The 25,189-nt window shown below is 44.9% G+C and overlaps 1 protein-coding gene across 7 annotated transcripts in view; it reads left to right on the forward strand.

The window, feature by feature from the left end:
• STAC (SH3 and cysteine rich domain) overlaps positions 1-25,189 on the forward strand; it is a 355,507-nt gene that overhangs the window by 270,781 nt on the left and 59,537 nt on the right. For 6 of the 7 annotated variants that reach the window (XM_061395838.1, XM_061395839.1, XM_061395840.1 and 3 more), the window contains one exon: positions 15,634-15,913. In XM_061395838.1, the coding sequence (XP_061251822.1) occupies positions 15,634-15,913 (280 nt within the window). The remainder of the gene's footprint in view (positions 1-15,633; positions 15,914-25,189) is intronic. The other variant, XM_061395834.1, reaches the window with a different exon arrangement.

A 25,189-nucleotide genomic window follows, 5' to 3' on the forward strand; every position in this document is an offset into this window, starting at 1 on the left:
GATGATGAGCTTGAAGGAAAGGTTTTCCAGACAGGCCAATAAGAACAGATGTAAGGGGAGAGGCTGTCACTCTTCTGCTGCTGAATATTTGCAAACAGGCAGCCGTTTTTTGACCATCCCAGCTTTAAGTCTGTGATGAAGAAGGCAGCGTAATCTGATAGAGAGAACCTGAGTTCTCTGTCACTGAATTAGCTATCTCTAGTGTCATCTCCCACATTATGACACTCTCTTAATGTGAAGCAGTCTCATTATGCTTAAGCCAGGTTGAATCTGGGTTTCCTAACACTTGCAGCTGTAGGTACCTGAATGATTGTATGTGAGTGGGTGCACGGGTATCAATCTTAAATTGTGGCACCCACCCCAGAGCAGAGTGAATCAGTGTGAAATATTGTGGTTCCCTTACTTTACATATTGCAGTTGGAAGTATGATGATGATGATGAAGACAATGATAATAACAGCAGTAATATGGAGAGGAGCTTCCTGTGTCCCGGAAATGATGTCAAAGTTACCAGCATGCAATATATGCAAATCCATTGCCTCTGATTTTACTGAACGGCATCTAGAAGGATATAAATATAGATTTGACATGTTTCCTGTAGTCTTCCAGATTCCGTGCTCCCCGGTTTGAACATCCAGAGTAAGTGTGCCAAGACAGACTGTAGTAGAGATGCTAATGATCTGGTGTTAAGATCTTGATTATTTGCCTCTATCTGATCCACATCAAGGCAGCAGGGTGGTCCAAGTCGGAATTCAGTTGGTTTATGCATATTAAGGTTGTAAGTAGATTAATAGAATTCATGCTCATACTCTATTAGCATTGGGCCACCAGCATTGATTTTCCCAATATAAAATGCACTCTAAATGTTCTTTTTAAATTTGTTTTTTGTTTGCTTTTTTTTTTTGCCACAAACATGCATCTCAGTGGTATAGATGATAATAAACTGCATAGTCCTTGACCCAGAAAAGTCAAATGAACTCTTGGGGATTTGAGTCCATCAGAAGTTTAGTTGGCTAGTAATCCTGAGAGCAATTCATCTGTTTCTAGTGACTATAACTTGAAAGGGGTCTTGTAGCCACTCAACCCATTCACATGCATCTGGAGGAAGAAATAGAGAAGGCAAGTCACACATTAAGTTATCAGGGTATCATACTCTAAGTAAGTGGCTCCATAAAGCTAAACAGAATGCACATTCAATGGGCAGAATATGGAGAAATTGGTCAACCTTCCATTTATATTTTATATAAATCTGATAAATAAATGAGGCAAAACTAGGGCTTTTGCGGAACTTGAGAGGTTTTTTTTTTTTTTCATTTTTATCAAATCATATTACTTGAGATAGATTAGTGCTAAGTCTCTAAAAAGAATGGAATTTTTCTTTTCTTTTCAGGGTGCATGGAAATGAGAATTGAAGCCAAACATCATTTGGGGCAGTCTATTTTTAGAGAAAGTGATTTGCTGAGGGTATTTGTCATTCATTCAGGAGGACAGCCAGCCCTGAGCCCTGGCAGGCATCAGTAGTAAGAGCTAGCTCTTGCGAGGAAAAGAAAATAATCCTTCCATTCTTGAAAATCATTAAAAAGGAATGTTTTCAAGTCAAAGGCAAGCAGGATATCAGCGAGAGAATGAGAAAATTTAAGGTTTTTTTGTATGCAGGCATACATGTACTGCAGATGTCGATGTACTAGCGTGTTTATCTAGTGCACATGCATGAAGGTGTGTGTTCAGTGGGTTGTGTGTGTCTGCATTACATGTTTCCATGAATGTAAGTAATAATAGCTAACATTTATCAGGTTGATTCTGTGTCCCAGACTCTGTGAAGAGTCTTATGGGGATTATCTCCTTAAATTATCTCTGCAGCCTATGTTTTCCACTCATGAAGAGGTTAACAGAGCTATTAGGAATCAAAACCAGGATTTGGAGCCAGGCAGCTTGACCATTTCAGGCAGTCAGCTCCCCAGAGCCCTCGACCACTGATTACATTACCATGCTGCAGAACCATGTTTGTGTGTGTCTTCGTGTATCTTGTGTTTGTTTTGGAGACAGTCTTAAAGGGGTGCGTGCATGCTCAGTCGTATCCGACTCTTTGCAACCCCTTGGACTGAACCCCTTGGCTCCTCTGTCCATGAAATTCTCCAGGCAAGAATACTGGAGTGGGTTGCCATTTTCTGCTCCAGGGGATCTTCCCTACCCAGGAATGGAACCCACGTCTCTTGTGTCTCCTGCATTGATAGCGGATTCCTTACCAAATGCGCCACCTGGGAAGCCCTGTCTTAAAGGGAGGCAGTTCTGTTATCTGCATTACCATAGAATCAGTAATTATGTTTCTCACAAACACACCCGTCTTCTTGGTAACATACTGAGTTCAGCAGCAAAATGAGACTGAAAAAGCTAAACTGAAAAAGCTAAACTCTCAGTGTGTTTGCATGTAATTCCTGTTTGTTCTTTGACTTCATCTTCAGATGTAGCCCATACAGTTTTCATTTTGGTGCCTTGCATCTGGCCTCTCTAGCTGGTAAAACTTGTGATGTTTGAGACTGGAAATTTCAGGGATTTGAACTCTCTTTAACCACATCTTTACATGGATTTCTAGTAGTCATCTCAAAATTAGCCCATCAAAAACAATTGCCCAACAGTCATCCCCTCTCCTCACCAGACTGGCTTCTTCCCACTGTCCATCATTCTCAGTAAGTGGCCATTTCTCCAGTGGCAACTGCTCAAGAAAAAAAGCCTTCAACTCATTTTGGCTTCTCTCTTTTTCTCACACTGCACCTCCAACCACTAAGAAACTCTGTGGACTCTATTTCAGAACATGCCAAGAACACACCACTTCTTACCATTTCCACTGCATTGGCCCTCACTTAAGCTGTTGTCTGTCTATGAAAATGCTAGTCCTTTCTCCATGCATGTGCATGGTAAGTCACTCAGTCGTGTCCAACTCTTTGCAACCCTATAGACTATAGCCCACCAGGCTCCTCTGTCCATGGGGATTCTCCAGGTAAGAATACTAGAGTGGGTTGCCACAGGCTCCTCCAGGGGATCTTCTCTACCCAGGAATCAAACTCGCATCTCGTGTCTCCTGCTTTGGCAAATGGGTTCTTTACCGCTAGTGCCACTTGGGAAGCCCTTCTCCACGTATAAACCAGTGCGACCCTTTACAGACACAGGTCACTCAGAGTCGGGCAGTGACTTTCCATCACACTGGACATGAATCCAACGTCCTCCCCAAGGCCTCTGAGGTCCTGTAGCATCAGCCTCTGCCTGTATAACCTTACCTTTATCCTCTGCCTCCTCCTCTCTTTCTCAGTCTGTCCCACTCACTGGTGTTTAAGCTCCTTGTGTTCCTCACACACACAGAACATATTCCCAGCTCAGGCTGGGAGGATGACCAGGATCACAGGGTGCTGGGGGGGTGGTATCCTTAAGTGGCCCTTAAAATTGTGTCCAGAACGCAGAGACAGTATTTGGCCTACAAAGTCGCACCCCCATCATTGGAAGTGAGGTCGTGGCAGCTAACCCCCAGAGAAAGCGTTCCTCCAGGGTGAGGTCTTTGAAGAGCGGTGGTCAGAGGCCCCGTGTCTCCATTAGGCCAGGGGACACGGCTTTGCAGGCGGCACATATGCACTCTGTGAAGAGGTGATGAGGGCACAAGCTTGGATTTGGCCGTCTTGAGAGACCTGGACTTGATTCCTGACTCCGCTGCTTCCTGTCAGAGTAACAGGGGGCAGACACTTAACCTCTTGGAGTCTCATTCTCCTCATAGTTCACATTTTTGCAGTGATTTACACTCCTGCAGTAATAGTGTGGGTTTGTCAAAAATCTGCATATACCCATGGGAGTGTAGCATGTAAGCACTGTACCAACTCAAAATATCAGCAGGATCAAGTTAAAGATAATTTTGGTTAAAGTGACCCAAAAAAATCCAACTTACAGTAATTTAAACAAGTGTGGGTTGGTTTTTCTCACATAGTAAGAAGCCTGGAGATAAGAAGTTGCTGGCCTTGGCTTAGTCATTCAGCAAAGCCATCCCCATCTTCCTCGTCTCTGCTCTGTCACTTTGGCCTCTTGGCTTATGTCCTCTTGTTCATTGTCATGGGGTAGCAAGAGGGCTGCTGTAGCTCTAGACATATTGTCAGCACAGGCAGGAAGAGAGAAAGATCAGACAAACCCAGTCCTTCCTCTTATATCAGGAAAGCAAAACTCTGGAGAAATCTGCACTGGATGTACATTGCCCTGGTCAGGACTGTGTCATAAGCTATTTCCAGCTGTAAGGAAAGCTGGATGTACTGGTGTTTCAAGAAAAATGAAGGTTTTGTAAGAGAAAGAGAAGTAGAGACTGGAAATTGGAAACACAGCCAACAGAGTCTGCCGTGGGTGGGGGTCGGGGAGTGGGGAGGCAGAGTCCTGCAGGGAAACAAAAGGTTGAGAACTGCTTTGGGAGAGATCTAAAGTTGATTGAGACGTAATCCAGTCTATAAGGAATTTACAAATTTAGGGTGGGGAGACACACAAAAGGTGGTGCTAGGGGTAAAGAATCCACCTGCCAGTGCAGGAAACTCAGGAGACATGAGTTCCATCCCTGGGAAGATCCCCTGGAGAAGAAAATGGCAGCCCACTCTGGTGTTCTTGCCTGCAAAACCCCATGGACAGAGAAGCCTGGTGGGCTACAGTCCATGGGGTTGCAAAGAGTCAGACACGACTGAGTGACTAAGCACGCGTGCACACACATGCAGGACACACAAAAAGATAGTAAAGTGTTACAAACTGAAGAACTGTATTGTGATGCAAACATTGTTATTGTAGACTCAAGGAGCAATTAGTTCTGATTGGAATGACGCAGGCAGCTTCATTTATCTCTTTGAGCACTTCCTTTGTACCAGGCATTTCAACACTAATTGCTAAAGTCTCCCCAGTGAACAAGACGGAAAACCTGCCTGCCCTCACATGGAGCTCTTTAAAAAGGACAGAGACAAGAAATAAATGAACAAATAAAGAAAATGAACTCCAGTTGTGACAGTCCGATACAGCAGGTGGCTTTCCCTGAGGGGGAGAGGGTATTCCCAAGGTACCTTGGCAGAGGAACAGCACGAACCCAGGCTCAGAGGAAGGAATATATCATCCTCTTTGGTCACTTGTGGCTGAAACTCCGAGTGAGGAATATGGTCAGATTGGGCTTGTTGCAAATGCTAGCTTGGTCACAATAAGCAGGACTGCGGTTTACCACTTGGCTTTACCGCTTACATTATGACCTTCCAGAATCATCATCTACAAATTGGAATAATAGTCCCTCCAAGAGCCATAGAGTGGGTTTAATAGGAGAGTGCATGCAGAGTGTCTGCCATACAGTAACTGCCTCATAGGGTGGATTGGAGGATTAAAGGAGATGATATATGTGAAGTTTTAGGAATAGTGCATGACACATCCTAAAGACTCAAATGTCAGCTGTAACTAATACCCTGGTTTTCTCCTCCACATAAAATGAGGAAGTTAACACAAGCTGGCTTCCTCCGCCATCCTCCACCCCTCACTACTTGCGTTTTGTTACTACAACTTGTGGTATTTTTATTACTGTGAAAACGAAATTATGTGTCATCTGTTCTAAATTATATGTCATCTGTTTCATTAAGTATTTATACCAGGTGAACTGTCTTTGTGAACTGTTTATACCATTTTAACTTAACCACGTTTGAATTATTTCAAGCACAAGTTCTCTGATGCCTCGTGTTTTCCATATTTTCCACTGCTTTTGTTTTCTCTGCTCCTGAACAGTCATTTTTCTGGGCTAAGAAGGCTTGGGTCATAAGTTTGCCTTACGTTGTTTCATGTTGGAGAAGAGAAATTTGAAGTGAGTCTTAGGTTTCTTTCTTCATGGATGACCCACTTCCCTTCCTATGTGTTTGGATGTCCTCCTTTTCTTCTGACACCTGGATGTTCTGACAGGACACTTGAACCTGCTGGCAGGAAAAGAGATTGTGTCTTTTTAGCCGGATGACCCGACACTTGGTGGTTCCCTCACTGATGGGGTTAAGTCTCCTTCCCTCATTTAGCCCAGGAATTCTCTCTTATCTTTGAATAATGCTTCTGCTAGTCATTCTGAAGTCTTCTTCAGGACCCAGCTGTTTCTTCATATCCTCTCTCATATTATCTTCTCTGATGATTTTCAACTTCTTGTATCGTTACAGTAAGTCCGGTGTTTTGTGAGAGCTTCTCAAACATGCCCACACCTCGCAAGATCACCCTTCTGCAGAACAAGTCCTTTTTGCTTTTACCTTTCTTGTTTTAAATTTTATTCTGGTATTACTGGTTGCTATAAATTCTTTTCTTAACTTTAGCAGATCTCTTCTTCCTTTCTAATTGAGTTTGATCATCTCAGCTTTCATATCTTTTTTTTAGAGATTATACCTTTCCAAATGTATTGAAAGCACAAAACAGAGTGTAAATAAAATTTACTTTTTATTCCAATAGCCTGGAAAATCCCATGGACGGAGGAGCATGGTGGGCTGCAGTCCATGGGGTCGCTAAGAGTTGGACACGACTGAGCAACTTCACTTTCACTTTTCACTTTCCTGCATTGGAGAAGGAAATGGCAACCCACTCCAGTGTTCTTGCCTGGAAAATCCCAGGGACAGGGGAGCCTGGTGGGCTGCCGTCTATGGGGTCGCACAGAGTCGGACACGACTGAAGTGACTTAGCATAGCATAGCATAGCATAAGCATTTTCATGACTATGTTCTCCCTTTACCACCCAAGTGTTATAGTATTTACTTATTTTATGTTTTAGAGGTTTTATAGGCACCATATTACGTTTTATGTTCTTAAATTTCTAAATGAAATGAGCTTTTCAAGATCCGGAATTTCTGCCTAAATGTAGCGAGAAAAGTCACCTGGGATCACTTGAATATCCACGTAGATGTTGTTCGAGTCCTTGTGTTATGTCTTGAGCCAGAAGAGGGGTCAGTGTAAGCACATATCCTTAGCTGACTGACACAGCAGCCTCAGGAATCACATGGAGGAGCAGACGGTGCATCTTCAGTACCTGCTGGCCGTTGCAGCAGCAGCTGTGTGTGCGCTTCGTTGCTCAGTTGTTCCTACTCTTTGCGACCCCATGGACTGTAGCCCGCCAGGCTCCTCTGTCCATGCGACTTTCCAGGCAAGAATACTGGAGTGCATTGCTGTTTCCTTCCCCAGAAGATCTTTCTGACCCAGGGATGGAACCTGTCTCTCTCATGTGTCCTGCGTTGGCAGGCAGATTCTTTACCACCGCGGCGCCTGGGGAGCTCATAGCAGCAGCAGTGTTGATCAGTCTGACTTGTAAAATTTTAGATTCATCCTCCATACGCGTGTTGAATGAATCAAGTTAAAGATGAATGACAAACTGAGATAAATGTTTGCCACACAAATGCCAAAGTTTCTATAAATCTCTACAGTATGTACATAACAATAAAAAGATCTACTCACCTCCTAGAAATTCATCAAATTTTGAACAGTTAGTTTCCGCCCATACAAGCCACATAGTTTAGCTCATAAACATATAAAAAGGAAATTTATCCCTGCTGACAATTAGGAAGTTGGAAGTTTATAACCATTTTTTGCCTATGAAATTGGCATATGTTTTGAAAGTTGACTATAAGAAGTATTGACCAAGGTATGGAGAAAAAGACATTCTCCTATACCAGCCAGTGGACTGTGGCTGTAAAATATAGACAAGCAAGTGTTCTTCCAGCACTAAAGCTCTTTATCTTTGCACATGTGTGCAAAGATGTATGTACAAAATATTCATCCCTGTGTTCTTTATAATAGAAAATATGCCAGTGAGAGTAAGGATAGACTCTTGTAACAAGCACACCAGTCGGTAGTCAGTGCCTCAAAAAAGGCAGACATTTATTTTTCCCTCACGTAGACTTCAGGGGCAACTGTTTAGGTTAGCAGGGCAGCTCTGCTCCATGGAGTCACCCAAGCACCCATTCCCTTCCAACACGTGCTCCACCATCCTCTAGGGCAACGTTGTAAGCTCCACAGTTGAAGCAGGATCAGCATCACGCCCATGTTGCAGCTGGAGTGAAGCAGGAAGAGAGCATGTGCAGGTACGCACCCAGCCTAAAGGTCTAGCTTCAGAAGTGACACGTATCATTTCAGTATATTCCATGAGCAAGAACACCGTCTCATTTCTTCATTTATCTGCCAAAAGCTTTGGGCTATGTAATGTAACTGTATAGCCAGGAGGAAATGAAAGTGAATTTGGTAAACAAAAGCAGGTCTCTGCCTCAAAAGTACTATGCTATGCTATGCTATGCTAAGTCACTTCAGTCGTGTCCGACTCTGTGTGACCCCTGAGACGGCAGCCCACCAGGCTTCTCCATCCCTGGGATTCTCCAGGCAAGAACACTGGAGTGGGTTGCCATTTCCTTGTCCAATGCATGAAAGTGAAAAGTGAAAGTGAAGTTGCTCAGTCGTGTCCGACTCTTAGCAACCCCATGGACTGCAGCCTCAAATGTACTAGAAGCCATCAAATATCCATCAATAGAGAAACAGTTAATCCAATACCTCCATTTTATGGAATATTAGACCACAATAAAAGAGTGAGTTACATCCCCCGTGCTTTTTTTCCACTCACAAGACTGAGTTTAGTGCTATTATATGAGTATCATGGATCTTTCCATGTATCTCTCTGAGTGAGATGAAAACTTGAGAACCAGGGGCATGCCATTGCCTCTCCTTGTCCCTAGTGGAATATGTGACAAAGCAGATAATCAATAAGTATTTACTGAAGTGAAAAGATCCTTTTACCCACTTAGTTTAAAAAGCATTTATTAAGTGGCCGTGTGAGTCTTCTCAGGCATCTTATCCACTCCTCAAATTTTTTCCAGTTTCTCTACTTTGTTCTGTGTTTATTTCCTCCCAACTAATTTCCATCCCCATCTCCTCTGGCTGTACTTTAAGAGCACTAACTTCATTTTTTATTTATTTTTTTAAGTTTTTGACTGTGCCCCACAGCATGTGGGATCCTTGTTCCCTGACCAGAGATGGAACCTGTGCCCCCTACATTTGGAAGAGTCTTAATCACTGAATCACCAGCAAAGTCCCAAGAACACTATCTTAAAGTCCAACCACGCATGTATCAACCAGGGAACAATCAAACATGTTTTAATAAATAAAGGAGTGCTTCAGTATGAACTCATGGTTTTTTAATAGTTGTATAGATTCATATAAAAATAAATATAGATATGTGGATATGGGTTTATGAGTAGTCATTAATGTTTTTCCTAGTTCTGTCCACTGAGACAGCTAAAGCCACTGACACCCCAATAGTAAGAAGCACATCTGGTACCCAGATAGCAGTTTAAAGTACCACTCCCCAGTAAAACTGACCAGGGCTCCTTGGAGAAATGCTGGCTGCAAGACTGGAATGAGGAGAATATGAGATAAGCCTGGAGAACCTGTAGTGTCAGAAAGTAAGGAAGTCTTCAGAGATAATCAGGACACATGGAAAAGCACACAGATTCAAGCCTAAAGGAGCTTCCAGTGGCCAAACCTGGGACAAGTTGAGCAACAAAATAAATAGCAGTAGTAGTAAACTGTAACTCGTAGAATAAAGAAAAGATCCATGAGTCCATACTAACGGAAATAGCCAATTGAATAAATAGATGAAAAGAAGAATTCTACAATAGAATACTGATTAACACAGAAGGATAATGGAAGTAGAATACCACCATTAGGCAAGCACCGAGTAGCGAAGTTTTACAGGCGGAGGTCATTGATGGATGCTGAGATTAGAAAACAAATGTGTGATGAGAAACAGGATGTTTACATTGTCTCAAAGTAGTCCTCCTGTGTGAAACTCATTCACTACAAAGAAAAAATAATTTAGAGTAGAACAGCCTGGCAAACATCACTTCAACCAAGTGACCAAAGTTAGTATCACCAGTAACGGGACAAACTGACATCAGATACCTCCTGATATGCTGCCCTGAGAAGAACACATCACTTTTTCCCTAATCTTACCATATATATATATATATATATATATACATACATACATACACACACCCCCACATGCACATATATATATATATATATATATATATATATATATAAACCTCAATCTAATAATGAGAGGGCATCAGACAAACTGAAATTGAAAAACATTCTACAAAATACTGCTTCAGTTTAGTTCAGTCGCTCAGTCGTGTCTGACTCTTTGCGACCCCATGAATCACAGCACGCCAGGCCTCCCTGTCCATCACCAACTCCCGGAGTTCACTCAGACTCATGTCCATCGAGTCGGTGATGCCATCCAGCCATCTCATCCTCTGTCGTCCCCTTTTCCTCCTGCCCCCAATCCCTCCCAGCATCAGAGTCTTTTCCAATGAGTCAACTCTTCGCATGAAGTGGCCAAAGTACTGGAGTTTCAGCTCTAGCATCAGTCCTTCGAACACCCAGGACTGATCTCCCCTAGAGTGGATTGGTTGGATCTCCTTGCAGTCCATGGGACTCTCAAGAGTCTTCTCCAACACCACAGTTCAAAAGCATCAGTTCTTCGGCGCTCAGCTTTCTTCACAGTCCAACTCTCACATCCATACATGACCACAGGAAAAACCATAGCCTTGACTAGACGGACCTTTGTTGGCAAAGTAACGTCTCTGCTTTTGAATATGCTGTCTAGGTTGTTCATAACTTTCCTTCCAAGCAGTGAGCGTCTTTTAATTTCATGGCTGCAATCACCATCTGCTTAGCAGTCTTCAAAAAATCAAAGTAAGAAAGACAAGGACAGTGAGGACCTGATATAGATTGAAGACACTGACTGTGGAGGGACTTCCTGGTGGCTCGGTGGTTACAACTCCACCTTCAAATGCAGGGGGTGCGTGTTCAATCCCTGGTGGAGAAACAGGATCCCACACGTAGCAGGCTGCAGTCAAAAATTAAAAGTAAATAAGTAAACAAACACAACGTTATAAATAACTTATACTTCAATTTTAAAAAGAGACTATGGGGATGTAACTAAATGCAATATGTAATCTGAATCGGATCCTGAACCAGGAAAAAGACATTATGGGCAACTGGAAAAAATCAAATAGGATCTATAGATAATAGTTATACCAGTGTTAGTTTCTTGGTTACAATTAATTTACTATATTTATATAAGATGTTAACATTAGGGAAAAGTGAGTGAAACTTATATAGGGATTCTACCATTTTGCAACTTTTGTATTACTGAAGTTACTTTAAATAAAAGTTTTTTAAAAAAGAATAGGTCATGCAGTTTTCACTGGATTGGTCTTTCATAGAGAAACACTCCAGAGCCCTGCTGAAGTGAAGAATTCCGAATAATTTTCTAACCATCTAATAGCTAATGTTTGAAATCAGTAATTTTTTTCCCCTCATTTGGTTTAACCTAACTCTGGGTTTCTTTCTTAATTATCTGAAAGTAGCAATTCTGTTCATTTGACTAAGGAAACTGCCCCTAACCCGTATCTTATCTTTAGCTAAGTAGTTGTTAAAACCAAAGAATGCATCAGTGAGGCTTTAAACAGAGTTGGGAGTCTACATGCTCTTCTGATTCTCCAGCCTGCCTTTACAAAGTGCAAGCTGTTAAACCAAAATTGTTTACTGGGTTCCTATAAATCTAACGTGCAGCTTTAGAGGGGTTCTGCAGTGCTTTGAAAATGAAAAGTCAAGGATCAGACATAGCATATAAAATACACAAAGGATTCGGCTTATAAATTGACTTAATCCATTAACCACTTTTTTCAAGACCCAAGCAAGTTTTTCTTGAGTTAACACAATACAAAATAACAGAATGAGGGTATGAAAAAGGTCTCCAGACATAGACCTAGATACTTGGGGTCAAGTTTTTATTTTTAATTGAAGTATATTTAACTTACAGTAGACTTCCCTGCTGGCTCAGACGGTAAAGAATCCACCTGCAATGCAGGAGACCTGCGTTTGATCCCTGGGTCGGGACAATCCCCTGGAGAAGGAAATGGCAACCCACTCCAGTATTCTTGCTTGAAGAATCCCATGGACAGAGGAGCTTGGTGGTCTACAGTCCATGGGGTCGCAAAGAGTCAGACACGACCGAGTAACTTAACTTTTGATTTTCAATATTGTATTAGTTTTCAGTGTATAACATACTGATTTAATATTTTTATACATTATACCCATATAAAGTTATTATAAAATACTGGCTATATTCCCTGTGCTGTCCATCTTTGCAACCTATTTTTTAAAAACTTTATTTTCTATTGGAATATAGTCAATTAACAAAGTTGTGATAGTTTCAGGTAAACAGCAAAGGAATTCAGCCATACATATACATGTGTTCATTGTCCCCCAAACTCCTCTCCCATCCCGGCTGCCACATAACATTGAGCAGAGTTTCATGTGGTATAGAGTAGGTCCTTGCTGATTGTCCATTTTAAATATAGCAGTGTGTACATGACTGTCCCAAACTCCCTAACTGTCCTTTTCCCCCATTCTTACCCCCGGCAATGTAAGTTCATTCTCTATGTCTCTGAACCTGTTTATGTTCTCTAAGTAAGTTCATTTGTATCATTTGTTTTTAGAGTCCACATATAATAGATGTCATACGATATTGCCCCTTCTGTCTGACTGACTTCATTCAGTATGACAATCTGGAGGTCCACCCATGCAACTTATTTTACAAATAAGTAGTAGTAGTTTGAACCTCTTATTAGCCATATATATAGTATTTAATATGATATATTATATATGTATAATTGCATACTATATTATATCAATATACAATATATGTGTGTGTGTAATATGTATACTTCAATCACTTGCCTCCAGTCTGCCTTCCTTCAGCACCAGTCCAGTTTATAGCCAGAAGGACTTGACATGAAGAGCGTGTGTTCTGCTTCTTTACTAGTTCCAGGGTCTCACCTCTGTGTGGCTCAGGCTCACAGACTGAGTGGTTCATAGCCCGCTTGCAGTTAGCTTAGATGGAGATGGAAGTTTCTCTTCAAAATAAGTGCAGTGCTCCCAAGGGCTCGTGACTTCCTTCTTCTGTATCAGTGAGGATGCACTAGATTATGGGTCAGTAACAAACACCCCAAGATAACCCAGGAGCACCTTCTTCTCTGTCAGGTCTAGCCCCTCTGCTGCATCTGGGCTGTAGGATGGAGGGGAAGGGACAAGAGTCTTGACGGCCCACAGTTTCTGTAGGTTGCTGCATTTCTGGCTAACCCTTTCTGACTGATGACGCTCCATTCCTGGTCTCAGTGGAGCTTGAGGGCCCTGCAGGGTGTCCCCCGAGACCACCCTCCCCAGACAGCTCACTGAAGTGGAGCACTGGCTTCACATAGCCACTGCAACTTCAGATGGACAGCAAAGCACATTCCTAGCACGTATCTAAAAGGTGGGGAGAACAGCACTGTATTGCTGTTTACACACAGAAGATACCCAACTTTATGGTTCAGAACACCAGCCATCTCTTCAGTGGATGACTCTGTGGGTCGACAGTTTGATCAGGATTGAGCTGCGCAGTTCCTCTTTTCGCATCTGGATCCTTGATTCCCTGCAGGGAGCAGGGTGGCTCTGCTTCTGGGATGTCACTCGAGTGATGGGGGTGGTTCCTGGACCGTATGTCTCCTATCGTCCTTCAGTACATATGGCAGCTGGGCAGGTTTCTGAGGGAGAAGACAGGTGTGCAAGACATCTTGAAGTCTGGGCTTGGAAATGGCTTTGAAGTTGCTTCTGCTACCTGCTGTTGGTCAAATACCTGCAAACCAACAGGATTCAAGGAGCTCCAGCTTGGATGGGAGGATCTTGAAGTCACCTTGCCAAGGAGCATGGGAAGGGTAAAGTAGAGAATTGTGGCATCCACCCCAAGCACTAAACCCACCACATCTTCCTGATCTCCTGCAGGGAAGGCTGGGGGCTTGATACAGAGGTGGCTAGACTCGGCAAGTCCAGGTGAAGTCATCTGTATGTCCAGTAGGGCTGTCTAATAAATGGAGGCCTTTATTAGAACAGTGTGATCAGCACTTTCTGTCTACAGCTTTGGGGCTTAGACATTAATTCCAGGCAACAGGAATGGATATTCAATTACAAGGGAAATGCTCCTTTTCAGGTGAAGTGACCTATGACAGGTCATGCAGCTGCCTGCCAAGTGGTTCATTTCTTTTGTCTGGGCAGAGGGGACACTCTGCACTAAGAGCTGATGATTTAAAAGCATCATTAGAAGGGAGGAGAGGGTGAGATGTATGGAGAGAGTAACATGAAAGCTTGCATTACCATACGTAAAATAGATAACCAACGGGAATTTGCTGTATGTCTCAGGAAACTCAAACAGGGGCTCTGTATCAACGTAGAGGGGTGGGATGGGGAGGGAGGTGGGAGGGAGGTTCAAGAGGGAGGGGATATATGTATACCTATGGCTGATTCATGTTGAGGTTTGACAGAAAACAACAAAATTCTGTAAAGCGATTATCCTTCAATTAAAAAATAAATTAATTTTAGAAAACCAAGCAATCAAAATAAAATGAGGTAGAAGGGTTAAAAAAAAAGCATAAAAAGTAACCTAGACTTTTAAAAGGTCACTGTGGCTGGGATGGCAAGAGCAAGGTGGATGGCAGTCTACGCTGTCACTGGGACCCAGAATCTACCAGTCCTTGGAGCCCGTGGCAAGGAGCTTTTCTTTAAATTTATAGAGAACAGGGGCTTCCCTGGCAGTGCAGTGGTTAAGACTGCACTTTCAATGCAGGGGACATGAGTTCCATCCCTGGTCAGGAAGCTAAGATCCCACATGCCTCATGGCCAAAAGAATAAAATAAACTTAATTTATAAAGGACAAAAGGAACTTTGTGAAGGATTTTGAACAACAAGCTCACGTGGTCACATCTGTGTTCCCCATATATCCTCTCAGCTCCCATGGGAAGACTAGATTGGAGAAGCGGGCTGGACCAAACCACCCAGGATTCCTCCAGCCCGAGTGGTGCTTCTTCATAGGTCCCAAAGGCAGAGGAGAAATGGCCTAGTTTTGCCAGGATCAAAACCAAGAGGCAGGGCAGGGGGCAGAGCAGAGAAAGTCAGGTGGATAATTCCACATGATGTTCTCCTCAAACACACACACACACACACACACACACACACACACACACACATACACATACACACACACACACACTTAGCCATATGCTTTGGAGCCCAGCAGGCTTGGGAAGCTCTGGTTTGCGTTCTGTGATGCTTTAGCCACTTTAATTCCCGGTCGATGGTCTCCTCTTCTTTGCTGTGTGAACAGACAAATGGTGGCCAAGGGACCACAGCAGAGAAAGGCCAGCACAGACCCCAGCATGATGGACCCAGTTGTGATCCCAGGAGTTCATACACTTAATGTTTCCAGTGATTCCAATTCGAAAGGCAAACAGTGTCAAAAACCATGAGCTATTTTGAAGCATACTGGTGGGTGCCCAGGGAGGCACGGAGGAGGAAGAGGGGTGGGGTGGGGGCCATTGACATTAGCCACCCCTGCAGGCACCCCTGTGCGCCTCCACAGGGGCTGACGGTGTCAGGAACGGAGCAGCCCAGGGAGCAGGCCTCACCCCCACCCCCCCAACACTCACAGCAGGAGTCTGCATGGTTGATCGTAAGCCTGTTCTGTCATTGCATTGCAGCTCCAGAAACTAAAACGATCACTTTCTTTCAAGACCAAGAGTTTACGGAGCAAAAGCGCTGACAACTTCTTCCAGCGAACCAACAGCGACGTGAAGCTGCAGGCGGACGTGCTGGCGGGGGTCAGCCCCGGCTCCAGCCCGCTCCCCGCCCCCGGAAGCCTGACCTCCACACCCACCAGGGCCGGCCTGTACCCCGGCGGCGGAGGCAAGGCCCACGCCTTTCAGGAGCACATCTTCAAGAAGCCCACTTTCTGTGACGTCTGCAACCACATGATTGTGGGTAAGCCCTGCCCCTGCCCCTCTCCTGCAGGTCCCTGCATCTCTGGAAAGCCAGGTGAGAGGGGTGCACCTGAATCCAGGTCCCTGTGGACAGACTCTTAGACCGTCTGGCAGCGGGGAGGATTGTTTGTGATCCCCTGGAGGAACACCGGGCTTCCCAGACAGTAATAGTGGTAGAGAACCCACATGCCAATGCAGGAGACATAAGAGATGCAGGTTCACTCCCTGGGTTGGGAAGCTCCCTGGAGAAGGAAATGGCAACCCACTCCAGTATTCTTGCCTAGAGAATCCCCTGGACAGAGGAGCCTGGCAGGCTACAGTCCATAGAGTCACAAAGAATCGGACACGACTGAGCGACTTAGCATGCACGCACTCACGAGAGAACACTGTGTGTCAAAGGTAAGGGAAGCAGGGCTGGGCAGAGGAGAAGCTGGGTAATGGTGCGGATATGACAGAGCCTTCAACTGCTCCCCGGGGTGCTCTCCAGCCCCGTTCAGTCATCTCGCTTTGAGGCCAGAAGTCCGGGACTTTGTACCCTGCATCACCTCTCACTGGATGTCGGCAGGCCACAGGTAGAGGGCCACATCTTGGACAAAGCCGCTCTTAAAAACTGCCAAGGGCAGTTAGCCGAGAGGGATTCTGTGGGAGGCAACCAAGATACTGGGCAGTTGGAGTTCGAATGCCTCCATTCTGTAAGGGGATCTGAGCGCTGCATTGCAGGGTCCATTCGTGCTTGCGTGGCCGTGTCTGCCTGAGGTCACCTGGGCAGGGGGTCTGTGGCGTGGTGACTTACAGGCGAATGAGCAGGGCAGGCAGGTGTGGAAGGGAGGGCACTGACCCAGAACAGAGGATTGAGTGGTAATGGTGATTACCAACTCTGGACCTCGGGAAGGACTCACTCCTGGTACCACAAAGAAATGGTGGTGGCCTGAGTGTCTTAGGGCTTGTGCCCAGAAGGGAGTGAGCTATAAAATGTCCTAACCAGAAGGAAAATGCAGCCATTCGGAATTGCATGCACAGAGGCTCCACACTTGACACCCCCTGCCTCGCGGCAGAAACCCAGTGACCAAACAGATAGAGGAAACCATAAAAGGAAGGGGACTTAGGGTGGGACCCAGAGTGAATTGAAACCAGTTGTATCAAGACAGCCACATGTCCTAAGTGATCGACTGGTCCACTACACAACAAGGGAGGAGGGGGAAGGAGATGCCCACATTTCTCTCAGGGGGGCCGTTAGGATGCACCCACCCTAGGAGAAGTTGAAGGGCAGAAGCCTGGAATTAAGAGAGGAAATGAGGCTGAAAATCAAAAAGATGCAAAGCTGACCGAGTCGGGAACTTGTCCTGCAGAGACGGAGCCAAGCAAAACCCAGAGCGCCTGGACCATGGCTGAGAGGGATGCAGGTGTGGGAGACAGCCCTTCCCCAGCTGGGGTCCCAGGGCTGGGCCCACACCATGCCTTCTGCTCACTTATGGCCTGGATGCTGTGGCCCTGGGCTGGGCCGCCAAGGCTTGAGACAAGAACACTTTAAGATCAAGAGCCTGATTCCCAAGCTGGGAGCCAGGGCCCCAGTGACCCTGACATGTTGTTCCTCTCGCCTTCCAGCTCCTCAGCGCCAACACCCACCTCTCCCAGCCCCCAGTTTCCCCTTAAGTGCCCACTTCCCATGGCCCAGAGTCTCTTCTGAGCATGACAGTTGTCATAGGCCGGATTCCCCAGAAGCAGAGCAGAGACAGGGACTCACATGCCCGTAATCTATTGAGAGGACAAGAAGGGGAAATGGAAACCAGTGGGCAAGGGAGGGACTGTGCAAGGACGTGCTGTTAGGTGGATCTTGCGGGAGCTCCGGAGCATGGGTTTGAACAGCTGGTCCTTCCTCGAGGCCAGCCTGTGGCATCAGTGGGCTTCCCCTCTCCTCCACAACGGAGGTCATTTCAAACCCCTGAGCAAAGTGGTTCATGCTCTGCTGAAGGCAGTTCTCTCGAGAAAAGGGGCAGCCGTGAGCTCTGACCAGCCAGCAGGGATACCACTGGTGTATTCGTGGGCTTTTGCTACTAAAACAAGTTACTACAAACTTGGTAACTGAAAACAATAATTTTATCACCTTCTAGTTCTGGAGATCAGAAGTCCACAGTGAGTCTCATGGGGCTGAAATCGAGGTGTGCACAGAGCTGCGGTCCTTTCTGGAGGCTGGAGGGAAGAATCCATGATCTTGCCTTTTCCAGCTTCTCGCGGCTACATGCACCTTGGCTTGTGGCCCCTTTTCATCCTCAGTGCAGTGAAGCAAAGCCATGGCAGGTCTCACCACCATCTCTTTGGCCCTGACTCTCCCCCTTTTCCAGAGGACCCTTTCGATTACACTGGACCTACCTGAATAAGCCAGTATGACCTTCCCATCTCAGAGTCACCTGATTAGCAGCCTTACTTCCACTTCTACCCTTGAGTTCCCCTTGCCACACAACATAACCATTCAAGCTCCGGGGACTAGGACATGGACATCTTTGGGAGGCCACTGTTCTGCCTATTCATGCCCAGTAAAGGGTATCTGGGCAGGGCATCAGCAGTGCCAACCACAGCAATGGAAGGAAACCTGAGCTGAAGATCGCAGGACTGGCCTCTGTTGATTCCTTTCCATCCTGGCCCTGATGCCAATCATGTGAGTGTTATATTCCCACTGAAGGCTTTGTCATCTCACAGGATGAGAGACCATCTTTGTTTGAAGTGGGCAGAGAGGTACCTTTCCATGTGGTACACAGAATGGAGAGAGCCCTGACCCCTGTTTTGCTCCTGACTATTCCTATGACACGGAGAAGGTGATGGCACCCCACTCCAGTACTCTTGCCTGGAAAATCCCATGGATGGAGGAGCCTGGTGGGCTGCCGTCTATGGGGTCATGGACACGACTGAAGCAACTTCACTTTCACTTTCCACTTTCACGCACTGGAGAAGGAAATGGCAACCCACCCCAGTGTTCTTGCCTGGAGAATCCCAGGGACGGGGGAGCCTGGTGGGCTGCCATCTATGGGGTCGCACAGAGTCGAACATGACTGAAGCGACTTAGCAGCAGTAGCAGCAGCATTCTTATGACACAGTTAGCCCTTTCCTTTCCCAGGTAAAGGGCTACCCTGGTGCCTCAGATGATAAAGAATCTGCCTACAGTGCAGGAGATCCGAGTTCAATCCCTGGGTCAGGAAGATCCCCTGGAGAAGGGAATAGCAACCCACAACAATATTCTTACCTGGAGAATCCCATGGACAGAGGAGCCTGGCGGGCTACGATCCATGGGGTCCCAAAGAGTTGGACACGACTGAATGACTAAACACACTTCCTAGATAAAATGAGATGAGGGTGCGAGGATGGCAGAACGACCAGGAGCTTGGATTTAAGTCCCATGTAGCTGTGCAACCTGGTGCCAGTGATGCACCTTCTCTGAACCTGTGTCCTCATTTTATGTGGAGATGATAATACAACCCTCAGGACTTTGTGTGGATTAATGAACTGGCAGAAGGAAGGTATCAGGCATCTAATACACCTCACTCGGTAAAGGAGGGCCATTGGAGTTAATATCATTATCATTATTATGGAACAAGAAAATAGTCATTTTTCTAAGGAAGAGAAAGCTATTTGGAGGGTAAACCAAATTAGTGTATCAGAAAAACTTTTTACACTTTATAGGCATAAAAATTTTAAAAATAATGTCTAGGTAACACAAAATAATTAGTCCCTCATCTACACAACCATAGATTCCCTGGTGGCTCAGTGGTAAAGAATCTGCCTGCAATGCCGGAGCCCCAGGAGACACTGTTTCAATCCCTCAGTCAGGAATATCCCCTGGAGAAGGGCATGGCAACACACTCCAGTATTCCTGTCTGGAGAATCCCATGGACAGAGGAGCCTGGAGGGCTATAGTCCATGGGGTTACAAAGAGTCGGTCACCACTGAAGCAATTTAGCACAGCCATGTTTTTTGTGCACCCTAAAGATTGTCTATGGTTCTGCATTTCCTATTTTGTGAGGGGTGTGAACAAGTGAGCAGGCATCTAGAAGAGAGGGATCAGAATGTTGAGTGCATGCCAGGATAAGATTGTGAGGAAACTCTGGGAGTTTGATGTGGAAAAGACTTTGGGTGTGCAACGGTGTTTTAAAATCCTGTATTGGAAAAGTCAAGAGACTCACTCTCTATGGCTTTAGAGGGAAGAGTTGGGGACAAGGGGTAAAGGTAAAAGGCAAGTAAATTTCTGGGAGAAGATAGCCATGTAACTGATGTAACTGGTAACTGGTCTACCTTCTGAGTAGCCAGTGGTTTTAACTTCTCCCGGGTGTAGGTCATCTGGAAGTAGGCCCCCAACTTAACCGTCTGATAGTCTTTGAAATGAGATTTGGAACGTGTGCTGCTTCCCAGAGAGTTGTGTGTCATCACTGGCCATGGACATATCAGTGGTTTCCCATATGGCCGGGACCAGGGTTGAGTGGTGCCCTTCGCCAAGACCCAGTTAAGGGGGAGGGGTGATTCAAAATGGGGAGCAACGTCAGCCCCTCTTGCAACCATGCACACAGGCCTGTCCTCATCCTCAGAAAACCCTTACATAACCACACTCTCATTTTCGAGTACTTTTATTATTCACGTTCTTCCTTCCAACAAGCCACACTTAGCAACAGTGCTTTGCCTCAGTCAAGGATTTCCGGAAAAACTGTCACAACCACTTTAAGATTCCAGCTTCCTTATACTATTACTTAGCATCTTCAGATCTGCTGGGGTTCGGCTGATACAGACTCAGCTCAGTTAGTGAGTCTTCTGTCTCTTCCTTATCTCTCACCTTTTCCTTGGATGCATGGTCTGTCAAGCCACGTCCTTCTAATGGCAAGGACAAGTGGAACTGTACAAAGCTCCCCAGGACCTTGGGTTGGAGATGGTGCCCTATCACTTCCACAGGCACTCCACCAAGGATGTGGGTCAAACCCTTGTCTACAAATGGAGAATACACTCTGCCCTTAGCAGCAGGAACAGCAGAGACAACTGGCAGAGGACAGGGTGAAAAATGTTAATAATGCAGCCCGTCACCAGGCTTAGGATGGCTCTGCCTCATGGAGCCTTGTTTGTCTGGGAGACACTGCTGACTCTTGGAGCTGAACCACCTTCCATGTCCCTTCTGCATCTGGAAGTGATGCCTGGTTCCTGACTGTTCCCGTGACAGGGGTTTGGATGGAGGGCGGGGGAGGTGGGGCAGGTTGTTCATCATCTCATGCTCACAACTCTGAGGCAGTTTGGTCTCCAACTTGGTTTTCGTGTCTGCCTTCCTTGCTTTGGAATCTGATGCTTCACTTTCAGTTTCCACACAGATTTCCACCAGGCCTTTTCAAGGCACTGCTATTCATAACCTTTAAATAGGTGATCATGAGTCTCTATTTTCCATTTCGTTGTGACGAGTGTGAAAAGACAAACAGCCCGTGTGTTCTTAAAACAAGTAACGGAAATGAAATCATCTCTGAGGAATGTAACATTCCTTAACCCTAAGGAGGATTCCAGGTACACCTCAAGTACAGCGACAGTTTGGAAAGGTTCTGTTTTGAAAATCACACCCCCCAAAATGCTCTGTGTTAAAGAGAATCTCTACTTTTCTCTTCTGGAATTAAATGTATAGTGTAACTGCCTTTTTATCTTAAGAAAGAGATAAAAACAATCAACAAGGCACACTGCTCTTTTCAAAGATGAAAACCAAGTAAAGCAAATAGAGACTCCTTCTATGAATGGAGAAAAGGGATTAGAGAGGTGATGTGAGGCCAAAGGAGACAGGTAAGGAGAGACAGCACGGGAAGGAGGCAAGGAGAGGTGAGGAGTTAGGTGAAGCAGAGGCTGATGGGCGTCATCCTTCCCGAAACACTGCACAGGACTTGTGATCTGTGAGGGAGCACAGCTGACTGATCTTCCCCTTTTCATTTCTTTTAGTTTTTATCCGTTTATTTATTTTTATTTTTGGCTGCACTGGATCTTCGTTGCAGTACATGGGTTTCTCACTGCAGTGGCTTCTCTTGTTGCAGAGCACGATCTCTGGGGCTCGTGGGCTCAGTAGTCGTGGCTTATGAGCTCTGGAGCATGGGCTCAGTAGTTGCAGCCCTCGGGCTTAATTGCTCCACAGCATGTGGAATTCTCCCAGTCCAGGGATTGAACTGCTGTCCCCTGCATTGGCAGGTGGATTCTTACCCAAAGGACCACCAGGGAGGTCCCACCCTGTTTACTCTACAAACCTAATGTCCTGTCTCTACATAATCAACTGAAGCTTTGTTTTCTTCAAGCCACAGGTCATCTTCAGATTCTAAATTCTAAGGAAAAACCACCTGCTGTTAACCCCCTAGAATGGCATTCCAGAGAACATATTAAAGCAAGTTTTTTTTTTTTTTTCCTTTCAACTGAGAACCAAGGGTGACATTAATGATGACCAAGAAAAATCAAATCTCACTTGTGTAGTTTCTAGCTGATGGACATTTATTTAACAGGATCCAGCATCCTCACTGTCGAGAATTTCTAACTTGGAGCAGACATGCAGAGCTGGGTTTACAAGGCTTCACATGTGTGCCTCCCCTGACTGCCTGGCCTGAGAGCTGGAGAGGCTAAACATTTGCCACAGGAAGGCGGCAATACAAATAGATGGGTGCCACAGTCTCATTCCCTGCCCACCTCTCTCTGCCTGTGGCCTTGACGCAGTTACTCCATCCTGGTGCCAATGTTGCCCTTGACCTTGGACTTGACACCTGAGACTGCTCCTCCCCTGCTGACCTGCCCCCTACTAATCTAATCTTACCTCCAGGACGTGACTAGCCTTTTTGATCACCTCCGTCCCAGAAATGGTGTTACCTATGCAAACCAAAGATGATCAAGCCAACTTTTCATGGAGACATGAGAGAAGTAGGCAGTCGGGTGTGTTTACCAGCCCCAAGGCTGGACGCCACATCCTTTGAGCCAGCAGGACTCAGGACCCAGTCTTAGACTAGGAGAATCCTCTCATACTTGGTTAGAAGGAAAATGCTTTCTCTGTGAAAACAATCCACTCTTGCCATCCTTAGATCTTAGCAGTGGGAGTTAGTGTCGGGGACTCATCTTCACTGGACACCCACTACATCTATTCCATCTAGGACACTCTGTCTTTACACTGAACTGTCTGCAATGACTCATTTCAGGAGAGCACTGAAGTTCCTTGTGGTACTCTGCATCTCATTGGAATTAAAGACTTGAGCAAGTCAATATGTACTATGAGAATAACTAACTCATTGCATGAGTCCCTTCCATCAGTTAAGGAGGTTTTTCCAAGAGAGTTCATTCTATTTACTGCCAGATACCTTCTTTCCAGAACTATTTTTTATTTTTTTTTAAGGCATGATCTGGTCTAATGTAGGTGCCTATTCCCACAGCAGCCAGCACAGCACACACCTGGCCCGTAGTGAGTACTTTAAAAAGACTAGTGAATGAGTGCGAAGAAAAGTCATCAGCCTTAAAGACCCAGCAACAGAAACAGAAGAACATGGAAGACTCCCTAATCGTTTGAAAGCTGCTCCCCTGGTATGTCAGGGGAGCACTCTGCCCAAAAGGAAGCTGGGCCCAGAAGCCCTATTTTCTCATCTGACAATTTTCTCTTCATTTCTCCTTTGTGTTGTGTATTTTAATGTGAAGTTACCCTGTCATAGCAGGGTCATAGCAGGGACTCCTTCCTTGTGAATTATATCCATAGCCAAATAAAATGATATCCAATTTCATTGAACACTTAAAAAAATTTATTGATGTTTAGTTGCTTTCCAATGCTGTGTTAGTTTCTGCTGTATAGCCAGGTGAATCAGTGATACATGTATACATATCCCCTCTTTTTTGGATTTTCTTCCCATTTAAGTCACCACAGAGCACTCAGTAGAGTTCCCTATGCTATACAGTAGGTTCCCGTTAGTTTTCTATGTTATACATAGTAGGGTATATATGTCAACCCCAATCTCCCAGTTCATCCCACCTCTCCCCCTTGGTGTCCATACGTTTATTCTCTATGTCTCTGTCTCTGTTTCTGCTCTGCAGATAGGTTTGTCTGTACCACTTTTCTAGATTCCACATATATGCCTTAATACATGATACTTGTTTTTCTCTTTCTGACTTCACTGTATGACAGTCTCTAGGTCCATCCATATCTCTGCAAATGGCACAGTTTTGTTCCTTTTCATGGCTGAATAATAGTCCATTGTGTACCTATACTACATCTTCTTTATCCATTCCTCTGCTGATGGACATTTAGGTTGCTTCCATGTCCTGGCTATTGTAAATAGTGATGCAGTGAACATTAGGCTTCGTGTGTCTTGGAATTATGGTTTTCTCCAGGTGTGCCCAGGAGTGGAATTGCTGGGTCATAAGGGGTTCTATTTTTAGTTTTTTAAGGAACCTCCATACTGTTCTCTATGGTGACTGTATCAATGTACAGTCCCACCGACAGTGTGGGAGGGCTCCCTTTTCTCCACACCCTCTCCAGCATTTATCGTTTGTAGGTTTTTTGTTGATGGCCATTTTGACCAGTGTAAGGTGGTGCCTCACTGCAGTTTTGTCTTGCATTTCTCTAATAATTAGTGGTATTGAGCATCTTTTCATGTGCCTCTTGACATCTGCATGTCTGCTTTGTAGCAATGTCTGTTTAGATCTCCCACCCAGTTTTTGATGGGGTTGTTTGTTTTTTTATACTGAGCTGCATGAGTTGTTTCTATATTTTGGAGATTAATCCCTTGTCAGTTGCTTCATTTGCAAATATTTTCTCCCATTCCAAGGGTTGTCTTTTCATCTTGTTTATGGTTTCCTTTGCTGTGCAAAAGCTTTCAAGTTTAATTAGATCCCATTTATTTATTTTTGTTTTTATTCTCATTGCTCTAGAAGGTGGGTAAAAAAAAAAAATCTTGTTGTGATTTATGTCAGCAAGTGTTCTGAATACTTTTGTCATGAATTCCACTATTAATGCCTCCACCTAAGTTTTTTGTATTTGCCTGATACATCTTTATCAACCTCTAATTTCAAATCTTTTTTGTCATGCGTTCTGTGTGCTTCTTTTGAAAATAAACATAATTGGATTTTAGATTTATTAAAAAGTGAGAATATGGTATTTTTATTGCTCTATTGTTCCAAATAAGCCTACTGAGGTTTTAATCACAACTCCCATCCTCCAGCAATAGTATTTCAACTTCTTGTTTTTGTAAATAAGTACAACACTCTTACCAATCCAAAGTTTTATTGTTATTCCAATATTTTGCAATTCAGACAT

The sequence above is a fragment of the Bos javanicus genome, chromosome 22 (assembly GCF_032452875.1).
Source record: "Bos javanicus breed banteng chromosome 22, ARS-OSU_banteng_1.0, whole genome shotgun sequence".
NCBI classification, from domain to species: domain Eukaryota; kingdom Metazoa; phylum Chordata; class Mammalia; order Artiodactyla; family Bovidae; genus Bos; species Bos javanicus.